General features: G+C 43.7%; 2 protein-coding genes across 3 annotated transcripts; one reads left to right on the forward strand and one right to left on the reverse strand.

Annotated features, from left to right (window-relative positions):
- The first annotated feature begins 12 nt into the window (after positions 1–12).
- Positions 13–7306, forward strand: HSPD1 (heat shock protein family D (Hsp60) member 1). The gene is made up of 12 exons (XM_082055229.1): positions 13–170; positions 660–835; positions 2592–2844; positions 3111–3193; positions 3603–3698; positions 3987–4080; positions 4466–4634; positions 4963–5062; positions 5274–5519; positions 5867–6041; positions 6586–6764; positions 6857–7306. Exons 2-12 carry the CDS (start codon positions 662–664, stop codon positions 7007–7009), a joined length of 1722 nt encoding a protein of 573 aa, XP_081911355.1. The 5' UTR covers positions 13–170; positions 660–661; the 3' UTR covers positions 7010–7306.
- Positions 7189–19098, reverse strand: COQ10B (coenzyme Q10B). 2 transcript variants are annotated; one of them, XM_082055232.1, is made up of 6 exons: positions 18940–19051; positions 15516–15691; positions 15007–15153; positions 13715–13907; positions 11068–11169; positions 7189–9387 (listed from the first exon to the last, which is right to left on the reverse strand). In XM_082055232.1, exons 2-6 carry the CDS (start codon positions 15587–15589, stop codon positions 9220–9222), a joined length of 684 nt encoding a protein of 227 aa, XP_081911358.1. In that variant the 5' UTR covers positions 15590–15691; positions 18940–19051; the 3' UTR covers positions 7189–9219. The 2 variants fall into 2 exon arrangements, with proteins under 2 accessions (XP_081911358.1, XP_081911357.1); XM_082055231.1 differs by lacking the exon at positions 15516–15691 and having other exon boundaries at positions 18940–19098.
- Between the last annotated feature and the right edge of the window lie 1465 nt (positions 19099–20563).

A 20563-nucleotide genomic window follows, 5' to 3' on the forward strand; every position in this document is an offset into this window, starting at 1 on the left:
ATGCCGGTTCCCGGGCCGGGCGGCGCGGAGCCCCACATGGGCCGCTGGCTGGCGGGGGCGGGGCCCAGGCGGTGAGTGCCCAGCGCCTTCCCGCCGCTGCGCGCAGACCTGCCCGCTCAGCCGCGAGTCCGGACGGCGGAGGCGCCCGCTGCTGCTCCCGCTCCCCGCAGGTGAGCTCGGCCCGGCCCGCCCGTTCCCCCGCGGCGGCCGTTAGCGCTGCGCGTGCCGCGCGGGGAGCGGCCGGGTCCGTGCGGAGCGCGCGGTTCACGGCCGCCGGCGGGGAGCGCGGCCCGTGGGGCGGGAGCCCCGCAGCCCCGCGGTCCGGGCGGCGCGGGCGGGCCCGGTGCAGCGCGGCGGGGCGGGCGGCAGGGGGCGAGCGGCCCTTGACCTTGCTGAGCGCGTCCTGCGGCGGGGACACGCGGCCGCAGGCCCCGCGGCGCCGGGGAGCGGAGCTGCGGCCGTTCGCGGGCCCGCCCGGCGGGGCGGTGCGGAGCCGCTGCACCCAGGCCGCGCTGCCGCTTTCCATCATTTACATCAGCCCGCCGAAAAAACAGAAGTCCCCGATCTTTATCTCCTGAGTGCTCTCTCCCCTCTTTTACCGCAGAATGAACTGTGCAGAACCATAACGCGTCCCTTCCCTGTGTGTCTCCCTCTCGCAGCCATGCTCCGTTTGCCCGCCGTGCTGCGCCAGGCCCGGCCGCTGTCCAGCGCGCTCGCCCCGCACCTCACCCGCGCGTACGCCAAGGATGTGAAGTTCGGAGCGGACGCCAGAGCTCTCATGCTGCAGGGAGTGGATCTTCTAGCAGATGCTGTCGCCGTCACCATGGGGCCAAAGGTAACTACATTCAGTGCTTGCAGCGGGAATCCGTTGTTATTTTTGCCCTGGTTGAGCTGCACGTTTGTGGATCTGTAATGGGCAGTGCTGCAAGCAGCCATGTTCTTGTTTCTGTCATCTCAGCCGTGACAATAAGCACATGTCATGAAGTAAAAAGGATTAGCTCGCTGAAAGATGCAGAATGTTTGTTTAAACACTTTGAAGGTGAAGGGGATGTGTGTAATGGGTTACAGTGGCTTAGTTCATAGCCTGTAACAATGCACTAGATCATTTAACTATTTACATTATGAGGTGGGTTAATTAGCATGTGTTTTGTTTTTTTGTTTTTTTTTTAACACATTACAGTTTATATTTTATTATTAACAAGGTGAAAGAAACATTGTAAGTGTCCTGTTGAGTTTTCAGTTGGCTGGTGTAAATGTTCCCAGTGCCACTCAGCGGTGTTGGTTATAGGACAGAATATAGCGTATGATGCCCTGGGAGTTCTCAGTGTATTCTGCACAGTCATGCAATGTGCAGTAAGGCTTGAAATGAGGCTCCTTTGGAAGGAGCGACACTGTTCTTTGGGCTCATAGGAATATCTGTCCCATACAAAAGCAGTATACGTATGGTAGTTCTTCTCGAGGCTGCCTGGCCTCTGTGAAATTAATTCATGTATTTCTTGCACATTTTTGTGCTCTCCTAGTCAAAGGCAAACGTGCCATAAGCTGAGCAAATGAAGGTTAAGTGATGTGAGCGAGCCGTGGCTGCTTTCCATAAAGGAACAAAGTTTAAGTGTAGTCAGTTAATTTAACTCTTGGTTTTTTTTCCTGGATCTGGCTACTTTGTGAATGCCTAAGCGTGGTTCTAATGCGCTGGTTAAAGGTCAGTTCTTGGTGCAACTTAGTGTAACCTTGGGGGCTTTGTTGCAGTGCTCTCCCTTGGTGTGCTGTTCTGCACGGCTTTGTGGAGTTGTAGGGCTTGTGCTGTGACACCTGACTCTGTTCCCAGCTCTTTGAAGAAATGCCACTCTGCTGAGGAATGTCCCTCTGGCATTGTTCTGTGTTTAAAGAAACGGTGGCTTGTGGTCTTGCACAATCTTTTGATGCTGCTGCCAACACGGTGATTGCTTTGTCAGAACTAGATTATGCGGGTGCTTGGGTTCTTGATACATAGGCCCATTTCAAATGCACGTGTGTTTTCAGAAACGCAGACAAAAAGTGTTTAAGACATTCAACGTGATCAGATATAAGAAGATTTTGTTGTGCTGCTGTCCGAACATACACTTGGAGTCAGACCATGTTAAAATATAGAATAAAATAAGGCAAAACAAGGAGAGGCGACAGGAGGAACTTAGCAGGATTCTCCAGAGAGCGTTTGCTTTGCTTTTAGATTTGGGAGAAGTGCAGGTCAAAATGAAGCAGCAGTAAGAAGTCAGATGCTGCATTATTTTGGCACAATTGTTTTATAGCCCGGAGTTAGAATTATGTAAGCTCTCCGACAAGTTCAACATCAGTAAGCGAAGCTCCCGCCCCAGCGCAGCCCCAGCTTCTGAGTCTGTCATAATAAGAAAATATAAAACCTCAGAGGCATTTTTCCAGTTCTGCGCACGGTCGGTGATGGGTGTGCTGGAATAAGGTCCCAGGTGCAAGCTGGATGCAGGGGGATGTTTCTGTTCAGCTGTGGCTGCTGAGAACGGTTTTAATCTTCAGTTGAACTTTTACAGGAACGTGCTGTGGATTATGTAGCTTTGATTTAATATTCTTTGTCACCCTAGGGAAGAACAGTTATTATCGAACAAAGCTGGGGGAGTCCCAAAGTGACAAAAGATGGGGTGACAGTAGCAAAGGCAATTGATTTAAAGGACAAATACAAAAATATCGGCGCCAAGTTAGTTCAAGACGTTGCCAACAACACAAATGAAGAGGCGGGAGATGGTACCACCACGGCGACGGTGCTTGCACGGGCTATTGCCAAGGAAGGCTTCGAGAAGATCAGCAAAGGAGCTAATCCAGTTGAAATCAGGAGGGGTAAATGCTTTTACTTTCTTTTTAATGTTCAAATGTTATTGTCTTTTCATACCCCAAATTTGACAGGTTTCTTGAATAAGTTGCCTTCTCTTGAAGAGCCATGTAAAGCTTTATATGCCAGGACCTTGGTTTTGAACGTGCAAATTTGATGCATTTTTGCAATGTTGACTTTGGTTTGAAGCTGAACCTGGTTGGTTTGTTTTGTTGTTATTTTCTGTGCTGTTTCCCTTGCTTTGATCACTCACAAGTATTCTGTTCATCTTTAGGAGTGATGCTTGCAGTTGATACCATCATAGCTGAACTGAAGAAGCTGTCGAAACCTGTTACAACTCCAGAAGAAATTGCACAGGTTAGAAAACAATTAAACCAACTTTACATAGCTGTTGTTTAGAAAAAGGCTTGGGAAGTCAGGCTTAACGGAGCTGTATTGTAGGTGTATGACACCTGAGTATTTATACTGAGTATATATCAAGATTCAGAGTATGTTTCATTGAATGCTCTTCATCTGAAGTTATTTAAAAGTCCCAGCGTTGTGCCTTCAGCTGCACTACTGGAAGTTAGCACAGAAGTAGATGGTTCTTCTCGTTTTCAAGTTTCATTCGGAAATGTGGTCTTAAGACACAAATGTATGTACTGGTGAAGCCCTGCGAAGAGCAAGGCTGCGGTTCTGGATGGGAGGGGGTTATTCTGGTTTTCTTCCTAGTGAGGAAACAAATCACTTGTGTTACGACATGGTATTAAATGGCACGCTCTTTCAGGTTGCCACGATATCAGCAAACGGAGATCAAGAAATTGGGAATATAATCTCGGATGCAATGAAGAAAGTTGGGCGAAAGGGTGTAATCACTGTGAAGGTAAGAACTGGCCAACACGCAGACCAGGTGTGAGGCTCTTCCGCAGCCAGGACTGGCGTTCGCGATGCTGCTGCTCACATACAGTATCGTGCTGTGATTCCTCCCTCCAGAGCTCCTTTTGATCAGGGATCAATCGCTGTCCCCTCTTAGAATCCTTTTATTTCGGACAGGAAGTGCATAAAACTGATAACATGCTTCAGAGCCTTTCATTCTGTTGTGTGTAGCATGTACTTCTGCTTTTGGTAGTAAACAAGGATCTTTAATGCAGACTTTCTTGCATCTAAACAGGATGGAAAAACTCTAAATGATGAATTGGAAATCATTGAGGGGATGAAATTTGACAGAGGCTACATCTCTCCATATTTTATTAATACAACCAAAGGTGAGTTACCAGTAACTCATGTCATATACCTCACATTGGCTTGTATAAGTTAGAAATGCTGGTCCTTGTGGCAAAGGTTTCACAATCTGTCATACAATGACAACAGGAGAGCAGCGGGTCCTTATCTCAGGAAAAACTTGAGGTTTGTGGGTTGGTTGTGTGGGTTTTTTGGTGTCCATGCTGCCATCAAGCTGCTTCTGCCACACTCCACTACAAAGTACAATTGAAAGTGGAGTCTTGGAGAAAACAATTTGTGTCTCTTTTTTTTTTTTTTTAATGCCCTTGAAAAGTGGTAACAGTTGCTCCAAAGTAGTTCCTTGGGTTTAAGAGAATGCTTGATATGTTGTTGCAATCGGGTTGTTCAGATAAGGTGTTGTTTCTGCAGGGCAGAAATGTGAATTCCAAGACGCTTACGTTTTAATCAGTGAAAAGAAAATTTCTAGTGTACAGTCCATAGTTCCAGCTCTTGAAATTGCCAATTCTCACCGCAAACCTTTGGTCATCATTGCTGAAGATGTTGATGGAGAAGCTCTCAGCACTCTAGTCTTGAACAGGTGAGGCTTGAAATCCATACTTGGCAAGAAATAACTGCTGCTTTTTGTGTGTGTGTATTCATCCTTCGAAAGGAATGCACACAAAAGCGTGTATTTGAATTTGCTGTTTTGTCCTCTTAGCAGCACCAAAGAAACAGCAACTTTTATAGAGTTGCATCAGTTCAGACAGAATTTCAGTGGTTTCCTACCTTTTTGAGTCAAACCAGTGTGGTTCATGAACGTCTCTTTGTTTGGTTGTTAGAGCTGTACTGATATAGCTGTTTTTTAGCAATTAGAGTCATCCTCTGAACACACGTGGAATGTTGTTCTCTTTGTTTCTTCTTTTCAGACTGAAGGTTGGTCTTCAGGTTGTTGCTGTAAAAGCACCAGGTTTTGGTGACAACAGGAAAAACCAGCTTAAGGACATGGCCATTGCTACTGGTGGTGTTGTAAGTAATGATTTTTAATTGGATTTTTGCTCTAAGAGATGCTAATGGTATTAAAGGAGGAAAAGAATATGTATTTTTAAGTCCATGTCTTGCATTTGCTGTGTTCGGGCTGGGTCTTGTTCTTTCAAAAATGCATATACACAAAAATTCATATACACACTTCAAATATGGGGAAGCTGAGAATTCCAACTTGTCGCATGATTTGTTGTAGGTGTTTGGAGAAGAGGGTTTGAGCCTGAATGTGGAAGATATTCAGCCTCATGACTTCGGCAAAGTCGGAGAGGTCATTGTGACCAAAGACGACACCATGCTTCTGAAGGGGAAGGGCGAAAAGGCTCAGATTGAAAAACGCATTCAAGAAATCATTGAGCAGCTCGAAGTCACCACAAGCGACTATGAAAAAGAGAAACTGAACGAGCGATTGGCCAAGCTCTCTGATGGAGTAGCAGTGTTGAAGGTGAGGAGTTAAACTTGGGAAAGGGCCAGTATCAGTCCTTTATCGCTAATCTGAGTTACTGCTGTGGGGTTGTCTTATCATCTTAGCAGCTGATTCAGATCAGGAATTTGGCTTCTTGCAGTGTTACACCTTGGTATTAAGAACTTGATGAAATAATCAACTAAAACCATGTTTAAACCTCTTGAGTGCAAAGGTACAAAAGAACACTGGTATGGAGAGCACAGCTTTGCTTCCTGTCTGTTTTGGGTTAGGCTTGAGTTTGCTGTTGAATTTTGAGCTGCACAGCCAGCAGTGCTCTCGCATGGGCTCCCTGTGCAGACCTCAACCATGGTCTGTTTTTGTTGTAGGTTGGCGGCACGAGTGACGTTGAAGTGAACGAGAAGAAAGACCGAGTGACGGACGCCCTGAACGCGACCCGCGCTGCTGTGGAGGAGGGCATCGTCCCGGGCGGCGGCTGCGCCTTGCTTCGCTGCATTCCAGCGTTAGATGCCTTAACTCCGGCCAACGAAGATCAGAAAATTGGTGAGTAAATTACTAGAATAGACTTTGCTTCTGTCCTGAGGCTTTTAACTACAGATTGCCTGCAGTGTGTTTTTAGCCACTTAATCTTCACAACCTTGTATCCCAAGGGTCTGTCAGTCTCTGCTTTACAATGGGAAGGAGCTTTCACTTGGATGTAAAAGCACCAACAAACATAAAGCAGCAGTGCCCCCTGCAAAGAATCGCCAACCATGAGAGGAAGAGCTGACTGTTAAACCATTTTAGACAGGCAGGACATCTAAGAATGCTTGAGATTGTGTGGCACATCAAACGGGAGCAGGCTTTGTGCCGTTACAGTAATAATGCTCCTTACCACCTTTTGCAAAAGTGTGAATGGCCTGCAATGATTTCATTTGTTGACAAACAGCAAGTAGCAGAGAACATTTTTTCCCTGGGACTCATAGAAAGAGCTTATGTTCTTGCTCAGAGGGTTTTCCCTTTTTGTATTGATCTCCAGCGCGATTCCATGCCTTGGCAATAGGAGCACCGTATATAATGTGTAACTCTAAACATCCTTTTCTTACAGGCATTGAAATAATAAAGAGAACACTGAAAATCCCAGCAATGACTATTGCAAAGAATGCAGGTGTTGAAGGATCATTAATAGTTGAAAAAATCCTGCAGAGTCCAGCAGAAGTTGGCTACGATGCAATGCTTGGGGACTTTGTAAATATGGTAGAAAAAGGAATCATTGACCCCACGAAGGTAACCTAAAATAGTCTGAATTCTCAGCTTTCCTTCTTCCCAGCTCATGTGATAGTCAGCAGGGCACTAAGTTGTTTCTTTGCTATTTTTAGGTGGTGAGAACCGCTCTGATGGACGCTGCGGGTGTTGCGTCTCTCTTATCCACGGCAGAAGCGGTGGTGACCGAAACTCCTAAGGAAGAGAAGGAGGCAGCCATGGGAGGAATGGGTGGGATGGGCGGAGGGATGGGAGGGGGCATGTTCTAATTCCTGGGCCAGGGACGCATCATGAGCTGTGCTGTGAGACTGACAGTTCCGACTTCAAAACCTTCAGCTGTCAGTGCAAGAGGGTGGATAGTGACTGAAGTGAGGCTGGTGTTTAAAAGAATCACTGTAACCGTCAGTTACTGGATTTCATTTAACACACACGTAATTGTTTACAGTCATTGTCCATGCCTACAGATAATTTATTTTGTATTTTTTTGAATAAAGACATTTGTACATTCCTGATAACTGGGTGCAAGATCCATCTACCCAAGGTCCTGATTTAATTAAGGCACTTGATACTCTGTTTCAGAATTCATTGGTGCTTGCCAGTACTAGGAAGAACTTGGAAGCCACTGTGCGTGAGACTAGACAATTGTGTACAAAGTAGGCAACGATACAGTGATGTGACCTTTATGTAATAAAACAAACTGCTCAAAAGTTACAAAATGTATCACCTTATTCATCTGCACACAAAGCCATAGTCACAGGAGAACCTTGACCCCCTCTTGCTTCTAAGATTTATTAGAAATCTGACACATACTTGGAAATGACAGGTCATTTCCCTCCAGGAAACACTCCTGTGCCTAGAATCTTCCTCTGAAATACAGGTGACTTTTAGTTTTGCTAAGAAATCTCTAAGCTGAACTGACACTGCAGTTCTTTGGCGTATTAAACAATGCTACAAAAAGAAGGCACGTGCACTGACTTTATTTGCTGGGTCTGTAGTGCTTGTTCCGTGTGCATCTTCCACAGTGCTGTGGGATCAAACAGGTTGGCTTTGCTAACAAAGGGTTGGGGGGAGTTTTAATACTTGCTTGGGTGTAGTGTCGTCTTGTCTCCTTGACTTGAGACTTCCAGCTTTCTGGTAATGTGCTCCAGGATTTATTTTTAGTTATTTTACCCTAGATGCTACTTTAACCTTAAAAATGACTGCTTTGTTTGCCACCTACTGTTCTTCAACCTCACACAGCTCGTGCTATTAATGTGTAAAGTCTTTCCTGCCTGCCTTCCAAACTTGTATGTTAATCTGTCTCCACAAACAAAACCGCTTTACAAACTTCTCAGTGCTTTAAAACTGACCTCTTCATCCAGCTGACACTTTGCCCAGCTTCCTACCTTGAGTAAGGACTATCCTTCGCAGATGCAACCTGTGAAATTTCAGTTGCTCTTTCTGGAAAAGGATCTAAATGACCTGAAACATACCTTCCTGTGTAATTTAACACACTATTCTTTAGTAACCATGCAGGTTGCAGACACCTGGGAGCAAAGACCAGCCTCAGCACCTGCCCTGAAGCTCCACCTGGTTTTGGTAAGATGTACTGAAGGGCGCACCAGCCAGGAGTTCCAGTCTGTTCCATTTACATTTCTTCAGAGGTTGGAAAGAGAAGGTTAATGTAAGAAATAGAACTACTGACAATCAAGATGGGGAACAATTGTAATGGGCTAATTAAATAAATGATAGTATGGTACTGAAAAAACTCTTAAGAACTGAAGTTGAGCTGTATCATTGGATTTAGTGACAAGTGTCCCTGGTGTGCTCAGGCTGCAGTCAGCAGAGGACAGACAGACGGTTGTGCATCCATGCCCCAGCACTCCAGAGGTAACATTTATTGACTTGAAGCTTTGTTGGAACAGGAACTATTTGCATTAGCTGAGCTGTGTAGCCCTTACATCTAACTCCTGAAAACTCAGGAGTGCCCAGGCTGAGTTGTTTTTCCTTGCGGAAAGCAGCAGCTGGAGGCTCCAGCCTCATGCTTGTCACTCATTTGGATTAAAAGCACCTGCTGCTGGACGCTGCACAAACTGTTCCGCACTGCCTAAAGCCAGAGCATCAGCTGCCCTGGCTTGAGTTGATGCTGTTAAGTTACATTCACACTCCCAATAACTTAAGTTAGTATGTTACAATGCTGAAAAAAAAAAAAAAAAAAACTGTAAGCTTGGAAAAGGCAGAACTTACGCTGTGATGGGCAAGTTCATAAACAGCAGCCTGAGATACCTTGTGTTACAGTAGCTGCTAATTGTCTGTTACTGGTAACACTTTAAGTTGCACTTGACTGTAGCTTGAACATTCTATATACATCTGGCTGAACAGGTGAGTTTGTACAGTATAAAGACACACAAAGCTCAGACATTAAACAGATGCCCTGAAGGAGGACGTGGCACCTCTTGTACAAATGAGTTTATGATGGAGGCTGTTACAATTATCCCTTTTACGTCTGATGCACTTCGTGAAGCATTAGCTCCCGAGGTATGGTTGTTTCTGGGCCGTGCAGTTTGGATGCTCTTCTTTCAAAGGCAGCCACCATCTGCTTTACCACTTCATCAAAAAAGAGCGTAGCGAGTTTTGAGTGTAGAAGTGAGCGAAATTCAAAAGAAACCTGTTTGAGAAAATAGAGATGATTGTTTTTCCTGTAGGTACCGTTGTGATAAAATGCTGTTACAAATAGAGGACTCCATGAAAGGATCTCCAGTTTGCAAGTCAGCTGTGGGAGAAAGAACAGCTAAAACTGAATGATGGGTGAGTGTGCCTGTGAAGAAAAGCCTTATTCCAAGGTCAGAGGACTCTCTTTTGTTCAGAACTGTATTTACTTAATAAACAAGGCATCACAGAATGGAAGTAAAATATCTGGGATAATGAAAAACTACTGACAAATAAATAACTTATTTACTTTGTACACAGAATTCACTTGGGGATGAAAGCTGTCTGAAGAAAACCCTGCATGGCAAGACAGCAGACTTACAGGTAAACTGGAGCTGTTTGTAGGAAAAGCAACACGTCTTCTGTGCATTCACCACTTCTGCTATAGCATGTCTTTTGGATTGAGATGTAAGTATTTTTTTCATTCGTGAGGTATCAGCAGATTAAATGTCAAATGGAGCAAATACAGCTTCTCTGAAGCTGCTTATGCAACGCATATTAACTGCGAAACAGTAGCACACAAGTAATTAAGCTACTTGGACTATGAGTCAGGGGTAGCTTCATTTACATTTGCTTGACCTCAAGCATGAGGAAAATTAACGTGCCTTTGGAAAGTCTCAGATTTGTCATGTAGTTTGGCATCGTGTTCAGTAACTGTGTAAAAGCCTGAGGTACAATACACATTTATGAAGTTTGCAGATGGTAAAAACAATGCTGTGCTTCAGTCTGTATACCAAACCATTTAAGAGCTGAAACCAACCTAGAAAAGTTCCCTGCTGTACTTACTTGCCTGGAGAAATTGAAATACCACATGCAAATAGCATGCAAACATCGTTGGCAAATCCCATGAGAAATGTAATTTTTTTGAGTGCTTATAGATTCATTTTTACTGTTGAACTGTACGAAGTGCAATACAGTAATAAGCTGAAATTTATTAACCCAAGGAGATTCATGTGCTAGTTTACTAATAATCCAAAAGTTATTTTTCATAGAAGATAATTTTTAAGGCAGAGTATCCCAGTAGATGGCAGCAGGATCAACCCATTTCTCTGTACTTTTGTAGCCTGTTCTGAACCTCAGTTACGTGCTCAATGCAACACCTACTCTACAGACTATAAAATTTAAGAAAAAATGTGATGACAGACTAAATAGACTAAATGGAAAAGCAATAACTTGAGCGGAAAACAACTTGTCTAGGAGTAACAGGCTAAATCAGATACTCCATTTAAAGAGCCGTGGTCTTGAGCTGCAGTGATATCCCATCATTAAGACAGCAAAAATCTATTAAATCTGTTATTATAGAAGGAAGGAGTAAGACTCAAAATACATGAAAAAATGGAAGCCAGGAAATTAAACTGATCAAACTGCAGGCCAAATAGAACAGATGGGAGAGTACCTACTTTCTGATACCAAGAGTTAAGTTGTAATAAAAGGAGATAATGGCAAAGTATGTTTGTTATTTCTCCATCTGTATTTGACTGTCTAAAAACTTCTGCACGATCAGAATTGTATAGCGAGAAATACCAATCCTTAGACTGTTCTATGACGTGCAGACACCTCACAGAAAACTCCTGTCTCTAAAGGACACTGTTTCTATGCCCTGTTCCTAACAAGTGGAACTCTTAGTTACAATACTTACTGAAAAATCCAATGTACATGTCCTTGGATAACCAGGGATCCCCGGGCTGAAACGCCACACTGTTTCCAAGTGATTAAATAGTTTTCCATCTGTGCAAGAGGCCTAAAATAAAGTTTAAAAAGTCAAGCTACAATTAGGCTTTTACAGATGTGACAAATTGCTATTACTAAAGTTTGCATTTGCATTTTGTTAGACAGCGGAAGTCACAGCATAGTTATTGTTTTAGTGCAGCCAGGATGAGATCCCATTTGCACAGAGTCATTTTAGACAAAATAATTGAATTCCTTTTAAGGGAGAGGGAAAAAAAAAAATGTATTGAGGCTCATAAAACAGGCCTCTAGCATGATGCACAGAATATCAAAATAATGCTAATGCTATTTACCAGAATTTGGAACAACACTGCTTTAAGCAAAAGATATGGATATTTACTGTGTTTGTCTATTTTATTTTTCATTACACATGCAGAATATTTTATATACTGATATGTAGATTGGTAGCCTTGGGCTACAGGAATCATTAGCATCAAAACAAACCTGACTAAGACAAACTCCAAACATTTTCTGTCACAAGATACTATTGTGATCGAGAGCCACCAAAAAAGTCAGGCTACAAGTTCAAGTTCATAATCAGCCTAAATGCTGGCTTTTAGTTACTGGCAAGCCATATTTCACTAATGCATACAATCCTCCTCTAAAATAATAAAGTGTTTGCAATAGTTGGCTTCATAGTTTTCACAACAAGAGGGTCCTGATTTTCACTCATTTTGCTTTTAGGACATTTGGCTAATTTTGTGTGGCTATAAGAGAAAAAAGATTGATTCAAACTCATCCAAACATATAACCTCAATTGGCCTAGAGTTTCTAGAGAGAATTTCTGTACCTTTTTTGTTTGGTTGGGTTTTTTTAACCTTTTTTTTTTTTTACAAGTTGTTACTGTTCCACAAGCAGCTCTGCTCCAAGACCACTACCTGTGACACACAGGTGTTAAGGTAAGTCATCTCAAAAGGCTAACCAACAGCACAGAAAATACCTACATTTTTCCACCCAGGAATGAGCCACAGTTTCTTGCTACTTCTACAACAGACGGGGAGGAGCGAAGGGAAGATTGGACACGAAGAACTGGCCTTGCTGTGCTTTCCGTGCTGCTGCCAAAAGAGCAAGAAGAACGGGAAAACTGCCAGCGTGTCCCCCTTGCTCCCAGCCTTATAAGTAGCAAACTCACTCCGTGCTTTCCTCTACGGTAAGAGCTCCTGATTTTTTTTCCATTGCTCAAGCACCTGCCGTAAGGAGCAAACCTTGCTCATTTTGCAGCCCGCGGTAGCGCGCTGTGCTGGAGCAGCGCACCAGCTGCCTTTGCCTGGTTATTCCTGTCGCTTCTCTAAAAATGTTCCTACCATTATATGAACATAATGTCAACTTCTAGGAATAATAATCCCAGCAGAAAAAAGGCTACTAAAGGAAAAGGAAATCTAAAGAAATGGTTCTCCTCACCACTTTCATGGTCTTTTCTGAGACAAGAAATCCTTTTGAGTGAATTAGAGGGGGGAAAAAAGTTAGTAAGCCAATCTAACAGCTATGTGAAAGAAAAAAGCTTGTCTTGTCAGGGAAGAGTAGAAAGGGAAAGCAGCCGGCATGTAAAACACAGATTTTCCACTGTAGCTGTTCAACTTTCTTAATAAAGGGAGAAAAGTATTTTTTTTTCTTTCTAGAGTCACTAAGTGCTTTGAATAAAGGCACTTTGCATACTCCCCTTCCAATTCATATCTCCCCTGGACCTGAGAAACCCAGTTTCTGTTTTGAGCAGTGTCTCTTAAGAGAGAGCCTAGAAAAGAATAGTGAAACAGGATATCCAAACAATTATCTTGAACGGCAATTGACTGTTGTAATTCCACTAGTTATTCCAAAACCCAGTCAAGGTCTGCCACAGGAAGGGAGAGGCAGTTTTGCTTTAAGGAATCTGTTCCAAACCAGAACACATTTGAATATATAAGGCAAACTAGTTATAAGATCCAGACATCATCTAAAATTTCTCCCTTGACGTTTTCAATTATTGCTCTGGAAAAGACAAAAGGAGAAATACAACTGCTTCTATTCTGAACAAATTAATTCTAAAAAATGTACTTCAAATCTACCCTTCTATCTTATCAATACACTGAACAACAAGCTCTTCAGCAGATCCTACACTTACGTTAAAGACTCCTCATATTAGCAAGTTAAAATAGTCAGAAGAAAAGTAATGACTGATATCAGTTTTGCTAAGGCACCAGAGGCTACAGTTGTCAAAGTTAACTTTAAAGTCAGTACTAATCCTGCATTTAGAGAGGCTTGGACAAAATGTTAACAAAACCAAACAAAAATGGTTAATCTTCATTAATGGCTGCTAGTTAAAATGGTGAATCTTCATTAATGGCTGCTAGTTTCTGCAGAAAAGGGAAATTAAAAAGTAATTCCTCCCTCATTTGGCAGCTTATGCTTTAAAAGCACATTGAAATTCTCTCCAGTTAACTCAAGTCTTTAAACAAACACAACGCAAGTTGTGAGCCACACAAAGCACTTCCAGCACCAATTTTGTTTTGAAGCACTAATGAATTTGAATTTCAACAGAAAAAGGTTACAGAAAGTTAGAGCTAAGAAAAAAAATTAGTTACCTTAACTAAATGTGGTCTCACTAAGGTAACAACCGACGTATACCTCTCCACTACAGGAGGGAATCCTATTTCTAGCTGTGCTTTGCAGTATCCAGAGCGCTTCGATAAGATATCTGACTTCTTACACCAAGGAACAAATAGCTTGTAATTCTCCACAACAGCAACAACTTCATACATTTCCTGCATAGAATACCTGGGAAGAGAAACATGAACATTATTTACAAAGTATTAACTTCAAATTCGGTATTAAAAAGTTTCAAAGATGGAATTAAATGGCAGTTTGCAAGGTGAACATACAGTCACCTAAAAACACTACCGCTGTTTCTGGAAATCAAAAAGAGGGGGGAAAAAAGAAAAACATGAACTGGGAAAAGTGAAAAATGCATGCACTGGAAAAAGCTCACAGAACAGCTGAGGTTGGAAGGGACCTCTGGAGGTCATTTTGTGCAGCCCTCCTGCTCACACAGGATATTGAAATCATATAAAAGAATACAATGGCAATATTTTAGTTGATTCTATTGTAACATATTACAGAGCTATGTTTTTTAATTTTTAGTTCTGACTCCGAAAAGGATTGAAGCACATGCTTCATTCCATCTGTGTTAAAAATTAAGCATATGGTCAATGGTACTCAACAGTGAGTGCTATTGGACAAAGGCTCTTTTGAAGAGACTAACATAAAGGAATGTTAAACGTAGTAAAAACAAGTAGCTTGTATTATTGTGGTCCAGAGACAGGGGGCAGCTCCCAGTTTCATTAAATGACCTGGAATTGTCCTGCCAGCTTTAAGGCAACCAGGATTTCAAAATCTTTTTCTATGTGCCTAATTTTCTTCATTACACAACTAATTATTTTCCTTCTCTTAAGGAAGAAAATCTCAAGAAGTGAGAAGCGCAACATAAGTGCAAACATTAACATGCATTTGGGGCAGAAGGAAACAAAGTGACAGTTTTCACACCTGTTGGTTTCACCATTTCACCGGATGTGAATTCTTCCCTTTCAGGGTTGTTTTTGTTTTGTCATGGAATAGAAGGGTTATTTCTGCTGTTTCTTTCTATGGGGCAAGGGGTTTGAGTTCTTATATTTTTTTAATACTGAAGTTCAGACTGGAAAAGCCTTATGACTACAAATTCTGAAAGTCAAAACTCCTTTGTAATCTCCAGTTAGGCAGAGTCACAGGGACATGTGTCTTCAGGGATGCTCAATCTTTGAACATCTAGTGGTTTGGGTTAATCACAGCAAACACAAAATTGATAAGCACATGAAGTCTCTTTCCACACTTCTATACAAACCCTATAATTCTTCTTTCAGAATATTCTTTTCTTTTGTTGACTAGTGGTGCAGCAATCTTGAAGAAAGTTCTTGAAAAGGTATGGCTCATTACAGGTACTTGCAAAGGAGAAGTTCTGGTCATCAGAATACCACAGGAAGCCAAGTGCCTGCAACAGTGAAAATGCTTTTAGATGTGTTTTGTATCAGCAAAATAAATAACAGCACATTCAGGTGAGATGAAGAGTCTGTTGTATAACGTTACAGAAAATGTCAGAGTCAGATGGAAAAACAAAGGCTTGTAACAGTATACGAAGTGTTAAAAATACAAGGGGGACTTTTTTTTTCCCCTTAGGCGAAACTAAAAATAGCCCCAGTCACGAGAAAAGTAACTGGCAGAGTAAAATACAAAGGGCCCCGTTAAACATTTGCTTCACAGCAGCTTGAGTTCATGAACAAGCCTCATATGCACTTAATTTGCAGAACAGGCTTTCTTAACAGCAAAATCAAGGCACAGTGTGCAATACGTTACCCTTTTGGAATACGCAGTGAGAAGGTTCCACTTGGAGATACCAAATTGGATCTGCTATAATCCTCTGCTGCCATCCTTCCTTCTCTTCAAAGGACAGTTTCATTTTGAAAGTCCTTTCAGAAAGCGCATCGGTTGCCCAGATTTCAAAATTTCCTCCAGAAAATATCATGCAAAACCTTGGACACAGTATTTTCATAAATAAAACTTAACAAAATACCTTTAAGAAATGTTAGTAACTCTAAGATTGCACCTCAGTGTTCTCTGTCAACATCTATACTAAAATCTAACCAATACTGTGATTAATAGCTCTGTTCTGCTAAATTATTGATTTTTGCCTAGATCAACTCAGTTAAGGTGCGAAATGCTACCTCAAAAGCTCTCAATTTTGGCACCAGGAAGCTAAAAATTCTGCTATTTGCTGTCAGTGATTCTACAAACAGAAGCTGAAGAGCAGCCAAGGTCTTTTTCTGCCCTTTCTCTAAAGAAACAATCAGGACTGTTATTAATACTTCTGGATTCACATAGTCAAAAATTGAACCAACCTTCCTCACTCAATATCAGGCTGGTTTGGTGGTTGGTTTGGGTTGTTTGGGGTTTTTTTTTAAACATACTGAACAGATAGATGCATTTTTTACTAGCCACCAAAGTAGTCTAAGAAATTACAGTTACCAGTTTCAGACAATTGAAATTATTAGTAACATGTTCTTTAAAAAGCAACATAACTTTGAATTCTGAAGAAACACAGTAATAACCCAGGACTGACCATGTCAGCTTGTATGGTTGCTGTATCAGGGGACAGGCAAATAATTAACTGGTAGTGAGTTTAGAGGAAAATACTCATCACCATCAGCTGTCTGTACAGACTTTAAAAATAAATAAGCAAGATGACTGACAACACAGATTGTAATCACTGCAGTTGAGAAGGAATTACTGCAGATGGGACAGAAGTATGGTATTGAAATTAAGAAAGAAAAGGTTGACTTTAAAAGTCTTAAGAGATCAAGCTCTTCAAATGTTTGCAACTGTATCTCAAAGGATGTGGACATAGTCTGTATTTTTCCACACAGTCTGGAGAAGACTCTTAAGGAAAAGCATTGCTTTGACAGACACGCTGGAAGGGTGCCAGTAATATTGTAGCTGCCTCACCCAAATTCATAGAAAGTGTTCAAATGTTTGGACCAGACCCCATTCCAGAGCGTGAAGTCACTTCAGTTTCTCCATCTGGGGTTACATGTGGTACATAGTACAAACTAGTTGCCAGGTTCCTTCTCTTCGTTTGTTTTTTTACTGCCATAATATGCCGGTATATTGTCTCACACAGTTTTAGCTAGACTTGTTTCAGCTACAAGGCTGAAAAAACAATCTCTGCAGGTTATTATTAAAGATTATTATCTTTTAGCTGCTGTAAGAGAATGTCCTTGAAGTCCTTTTCACAATTATATTGCCAGCCAAGGAAGGCAAGGTTAAGAGAGGTTATAACGCTAACAAACATGGTGAGACTTCACCTCTCTCCCGATTTTATCTGAAGGAAAACAGATGCTGTGAGAACACACTGGGCTCAGTCCCAGTTCAGGAAAGCAAACCTCTTCAAGAAACCACAAGAGCAACAGATTTCAATGAACCGTCACACGTGTTTTGTGACCCTGATCAAGGCTGCAGAAGAATTCAGACATGCCACCCACCCATGTTTAGCCTCTGACAGCAACACCCCTGTATCCACCCCACTGTTGCTCGTACAGCATCGCTCAGTTCTGCCACTCGCTGCTTCCTCTGAACATGTGGGCACCGATCGCGGTATCACTTGACTGCCGTGACCCCAAAAAGAAGCATTTACCCATGAATGGCAAACGTACATAAGTGATCCATATTCAGTGATTATTTTTAATAGCTACACAATTTTCAAACCCTAAAGATCAACTTATTTTTTTAAAAAAGGGACCTCCAACTCCTGACCAGGGCAATTGTTTTTACTGTTATTTCCAGCTGCTACTTCCATAAGGTGATATCTGATGGCACTTGTATGAGCCCATCTCATTCAAATTCTTTGTTGACAGCTGTTCACATCCCCAAAAACGAGTGTTGCCAACAAGTGTCCTCATTAGCATCTCTGTCTGAATAAGTGCAAGAGGCCAGTTTACCACCCGAGTCCTTGAAGTCTGCTGCTCAGCACAGGAAAGGCTCCGACAACAACTGCAAGAGGTAAAGCGCACCCGGCTCATGGCCACAAATCACACGGCACCCGTCTGGATTCAGCTTGCACTTGTCTAAAACCAGCTGCCAAGATCCTCACAGCTTACACTGGAAACTAAGGTTGCAAGCAGTTACTTAATGAGCTTCCTTATCCGTGCACCCTTCCTATGTATTGATTTTTGCCCTCAGTTCAGCACTCTAATATACTATTTAAAAAACAGCAATTTTGTTTTACCAGGACTGAACTATTGCAAACACATCCTAAAAATTAAACCACAAAGAAATGTGGCCCAAGTGAAATGACAGATGATACCACTGCACAGTAACAGTTATGTTAAATCACTGCTTGAAATTTGATATCCTGAACCAACCTCTATTCCGCTTTTTCACTGGTTTTATGAGGATGGCAGTGAGGCTTTGAATTTAACAAAGAAACAGAGCACCACTGCCATAACAGTAGTAACAGGTGAACTTTTTTCCTTCTCCTTTAAGATTTTCAGATTACACTCATCTGCTTGTTCATTTTCTTCCAGTTACTAGATCAGCTCTTCTCCCAAGGCACGTTTTGTTTTTCAGGTTGTTACGTGCAATCAGGGGACAAGCAACTTGGTTGCATTTTCTGAAGTGGAAAACATCTGAGCACTTTACTTGGTTTTTCACTTCTTTAATGGATTGCTCAAAGTTACACCACTGGCTCAAGCAAAGAGGCAAGTTTATAATCTACAAATCGTTTAGTTCTTCTATCCCCCCGTTGGAAGGAGCCAACAGCCACCGAGCCACACAGAGCGGGGGGGTCCCAAGGTCCCTCTCCCCTTCACAGAATCCCAGAATGTCAGGGATTGGAAGGGACCTCGAAAGCTCATCCAGTGCAATCCCCCCATGGAGCAGGAACACCCAGATGAGGTTACACAGGAAGGTGTCCAGGCAGGTTGGAATGTCTGCAGAGAAGGAGACTCCACAACCTCCCTGGGCACCCTGGTCCAGGCTCTGCCACCCTCACCATGAAGAAGTTTCTTCCTTCCCTTCTCCAGAGCCACCAGCTCCCGCCGGGCAGCGTTCACTCTGGAGCCTACTGAGGGCCCGCGCGCCTCAGGCAGCCTCACCCGCCCCCGGGCCCGGGGCCGCTCGGCCGGCGCTCTGAGGGGCGGTGCGGCGGCGGGGCCCCAGGACGGAACAGAACACGGCGGCGCGCCTCCCGGCTGTCATCCCCGCGCTCACTCCTCGCCCCGCGTACCTGACAGCGGCGGTGCGCGGCGGGGCGGTGGCGTCGAGCCCCCGGGCCAGAGCCCTGCCCAGCGCCCGGCCGCTCCGCGCCATCTCGGCCCCGCTCCTCACCGGCTGCCCCGCCCGCCCAGCGCCGCGCGCTGCCTAACGGCCAGGCCGCGCGGCCGCGCCCCCCCGCCCCGCCTATCGCCCCGCGGGGGCCGGCGTCACGAGACAGCGCGAGGAGGGGGAGCGGCCTTGCGCCTGATTGGCCCGGCGGCGCGCGAGCCCCGCGCACGGCTATAATTGGGCTTGCGGGCGCGCGGGCAGCAATGGTGGCTCCGCCCCTTTCCCCGCTTGTCACCACAGGGCGGGCCGGGGGCGGGAACCGCGGGTCCTCCCCGGCCCCCTGCGGGGCCTCCGCCGCGCAAGGAGCTGCTGGAGCAGCCGGTAAGAGGAGCTTCCCCACAACGCAGTTGGGGCGGCCCATAAGGGTTTTCCTGCTCGGTGCGTGCCAGCCCTTCATCCCGCGCGTCCCCTTCTTTCAGCAGGGGCTGCTCCCTCAGGTGTGTGGTGATGTGGTGCTTAACCTGCCGCTGCTCGGAGCGGGCTGGAGTTGAGAGGAACCCACGGTATTAAAGCTCGCCGCTGCCTCCACAGAGCTGGCTGTAATCATAGGGCGTTGTGTCACAGAATCCCAGAATGTCAGGGATTGGAAGGGCCCTGGAAAGCTCATCCAGTGCAATCCCCCCATGGAGCAGGAACACCCAGATGAGGTTACACAGGAAGGTGTCCAGGCGGGTTGGAATGTCTGCACAGGAGACTCCACAACCCCCCTGGGCAGCCTGTTCCAGGCTCTGCCACCCTCACCAGGAAGAAGTTTCTTCTCAGATTTAAGTGGAACCTCCTGTGTTCCAGTTTGTACCCATTGCCCCTTGTCCTACCACTGGTTGTCACCGAGAAAAGCCTGGCTCCATCCTCCTGACACTCACCCTTTCCATACTGATAACCATGAATGAGGGTAACTCGTGCTTTTTCATAGTTCACCTTTCAAATACAGCCTCAATGAGCAAAAGCGTGTTTTACAACTGTCCTGCAATTGAACAACTGCTGTTTAAGTGACATTTATCTCATAATACATTTCATAAGCAATATTGCGTCACACATAAGTTGTTTAAAAATAAGTCTGCAAATTTTATTTCCATACAACAGTAATTTTTTTTTTTTTCTTTTTTTGTAATTTAGTACCTGAAGAACTAGTCAGCTCTTGACTGGAAATGTTCAATTGAGCCTTACTACTTGAAAGTATTTACACATTCTTAACTTGAACACGTGTCTGGGTTGTATCAGGCTAGAAAAACAGCTTGGGTGCATTGTCAACAATGTCCGTATGATGAACCCGTTCCCACTCAATTAAATGCAACTAGAATTTTAGGCCCAGTGTAAAGCTATTTTAATTAAATCGGTTAATGCTGAATGCAGGGAAAGAGTGTTAAAAAATACAAGATGACAGATGTTTGAGGCACTTTGAGGGATTTTTGCCTCTTTGTCCCCTTTGGTAGGCTCAGAATTACAGTTCTTACATCTTGCTTGATATCTGCTGTTGGAAAAGAGATTTGCATTTACTAACTTTGACAGGAAGAGTGGCCCAAATT

Source organism: Streptopelia decaocto (assembly GCF_964273445.1).
Source record: "Streptopelia decaocto genome assembly, chromosome: 6".
Lineage (NCBI taxonomy): Eukaryota > Metazoa > Chordata > Aves > Columbiformes > Columbidae > Streptopelia > Streptopelia decaocto.

Coding starts and splice junctions, on each gene's coding strand:
- HSPD1 (XM_082055229.1), top strand. CDS start 662: ATGCTCCGTTTGCCCGCCGTGCTGCGCCAGGCCCGGCCGCTGTCCAGC. Junction 836..2,591: donor CCGTCACCATGGGGCCAAAG/GTAACTACATTC, acceptor TTGTCACCCTAG/GGAAGAACAGTTATTATCGA. Junction 6,765..6,856: donor GAATCATTGACCCCACGAAG/GTAACCTAAAAT, acceptor TGCTATTTTTAG/GTGGTGAGAACCGCTCTGAT.
- COQ10B (XM_082055231.1), bottom strand. CDS start 19,022: ATGGCGCGGAGCGGCCGGGCGCTGGGCAGGGCTCTGGCCCGGGGGCTC. Junction 15,154..18,939: donor CCGCGCACCGCCGCTGTCAG/GTACGCGGGGCG, acceptor TCACTGTTGCAG/GCACTTGGCTTCCTGTGGTA. Junction 9,388..11,067: donor CATGTACATTGGATTTTTCA/GTAAGTATTGTA, acceptor TTTCTCAAACAG/GTTTCTTTTGAATTTCGCTC.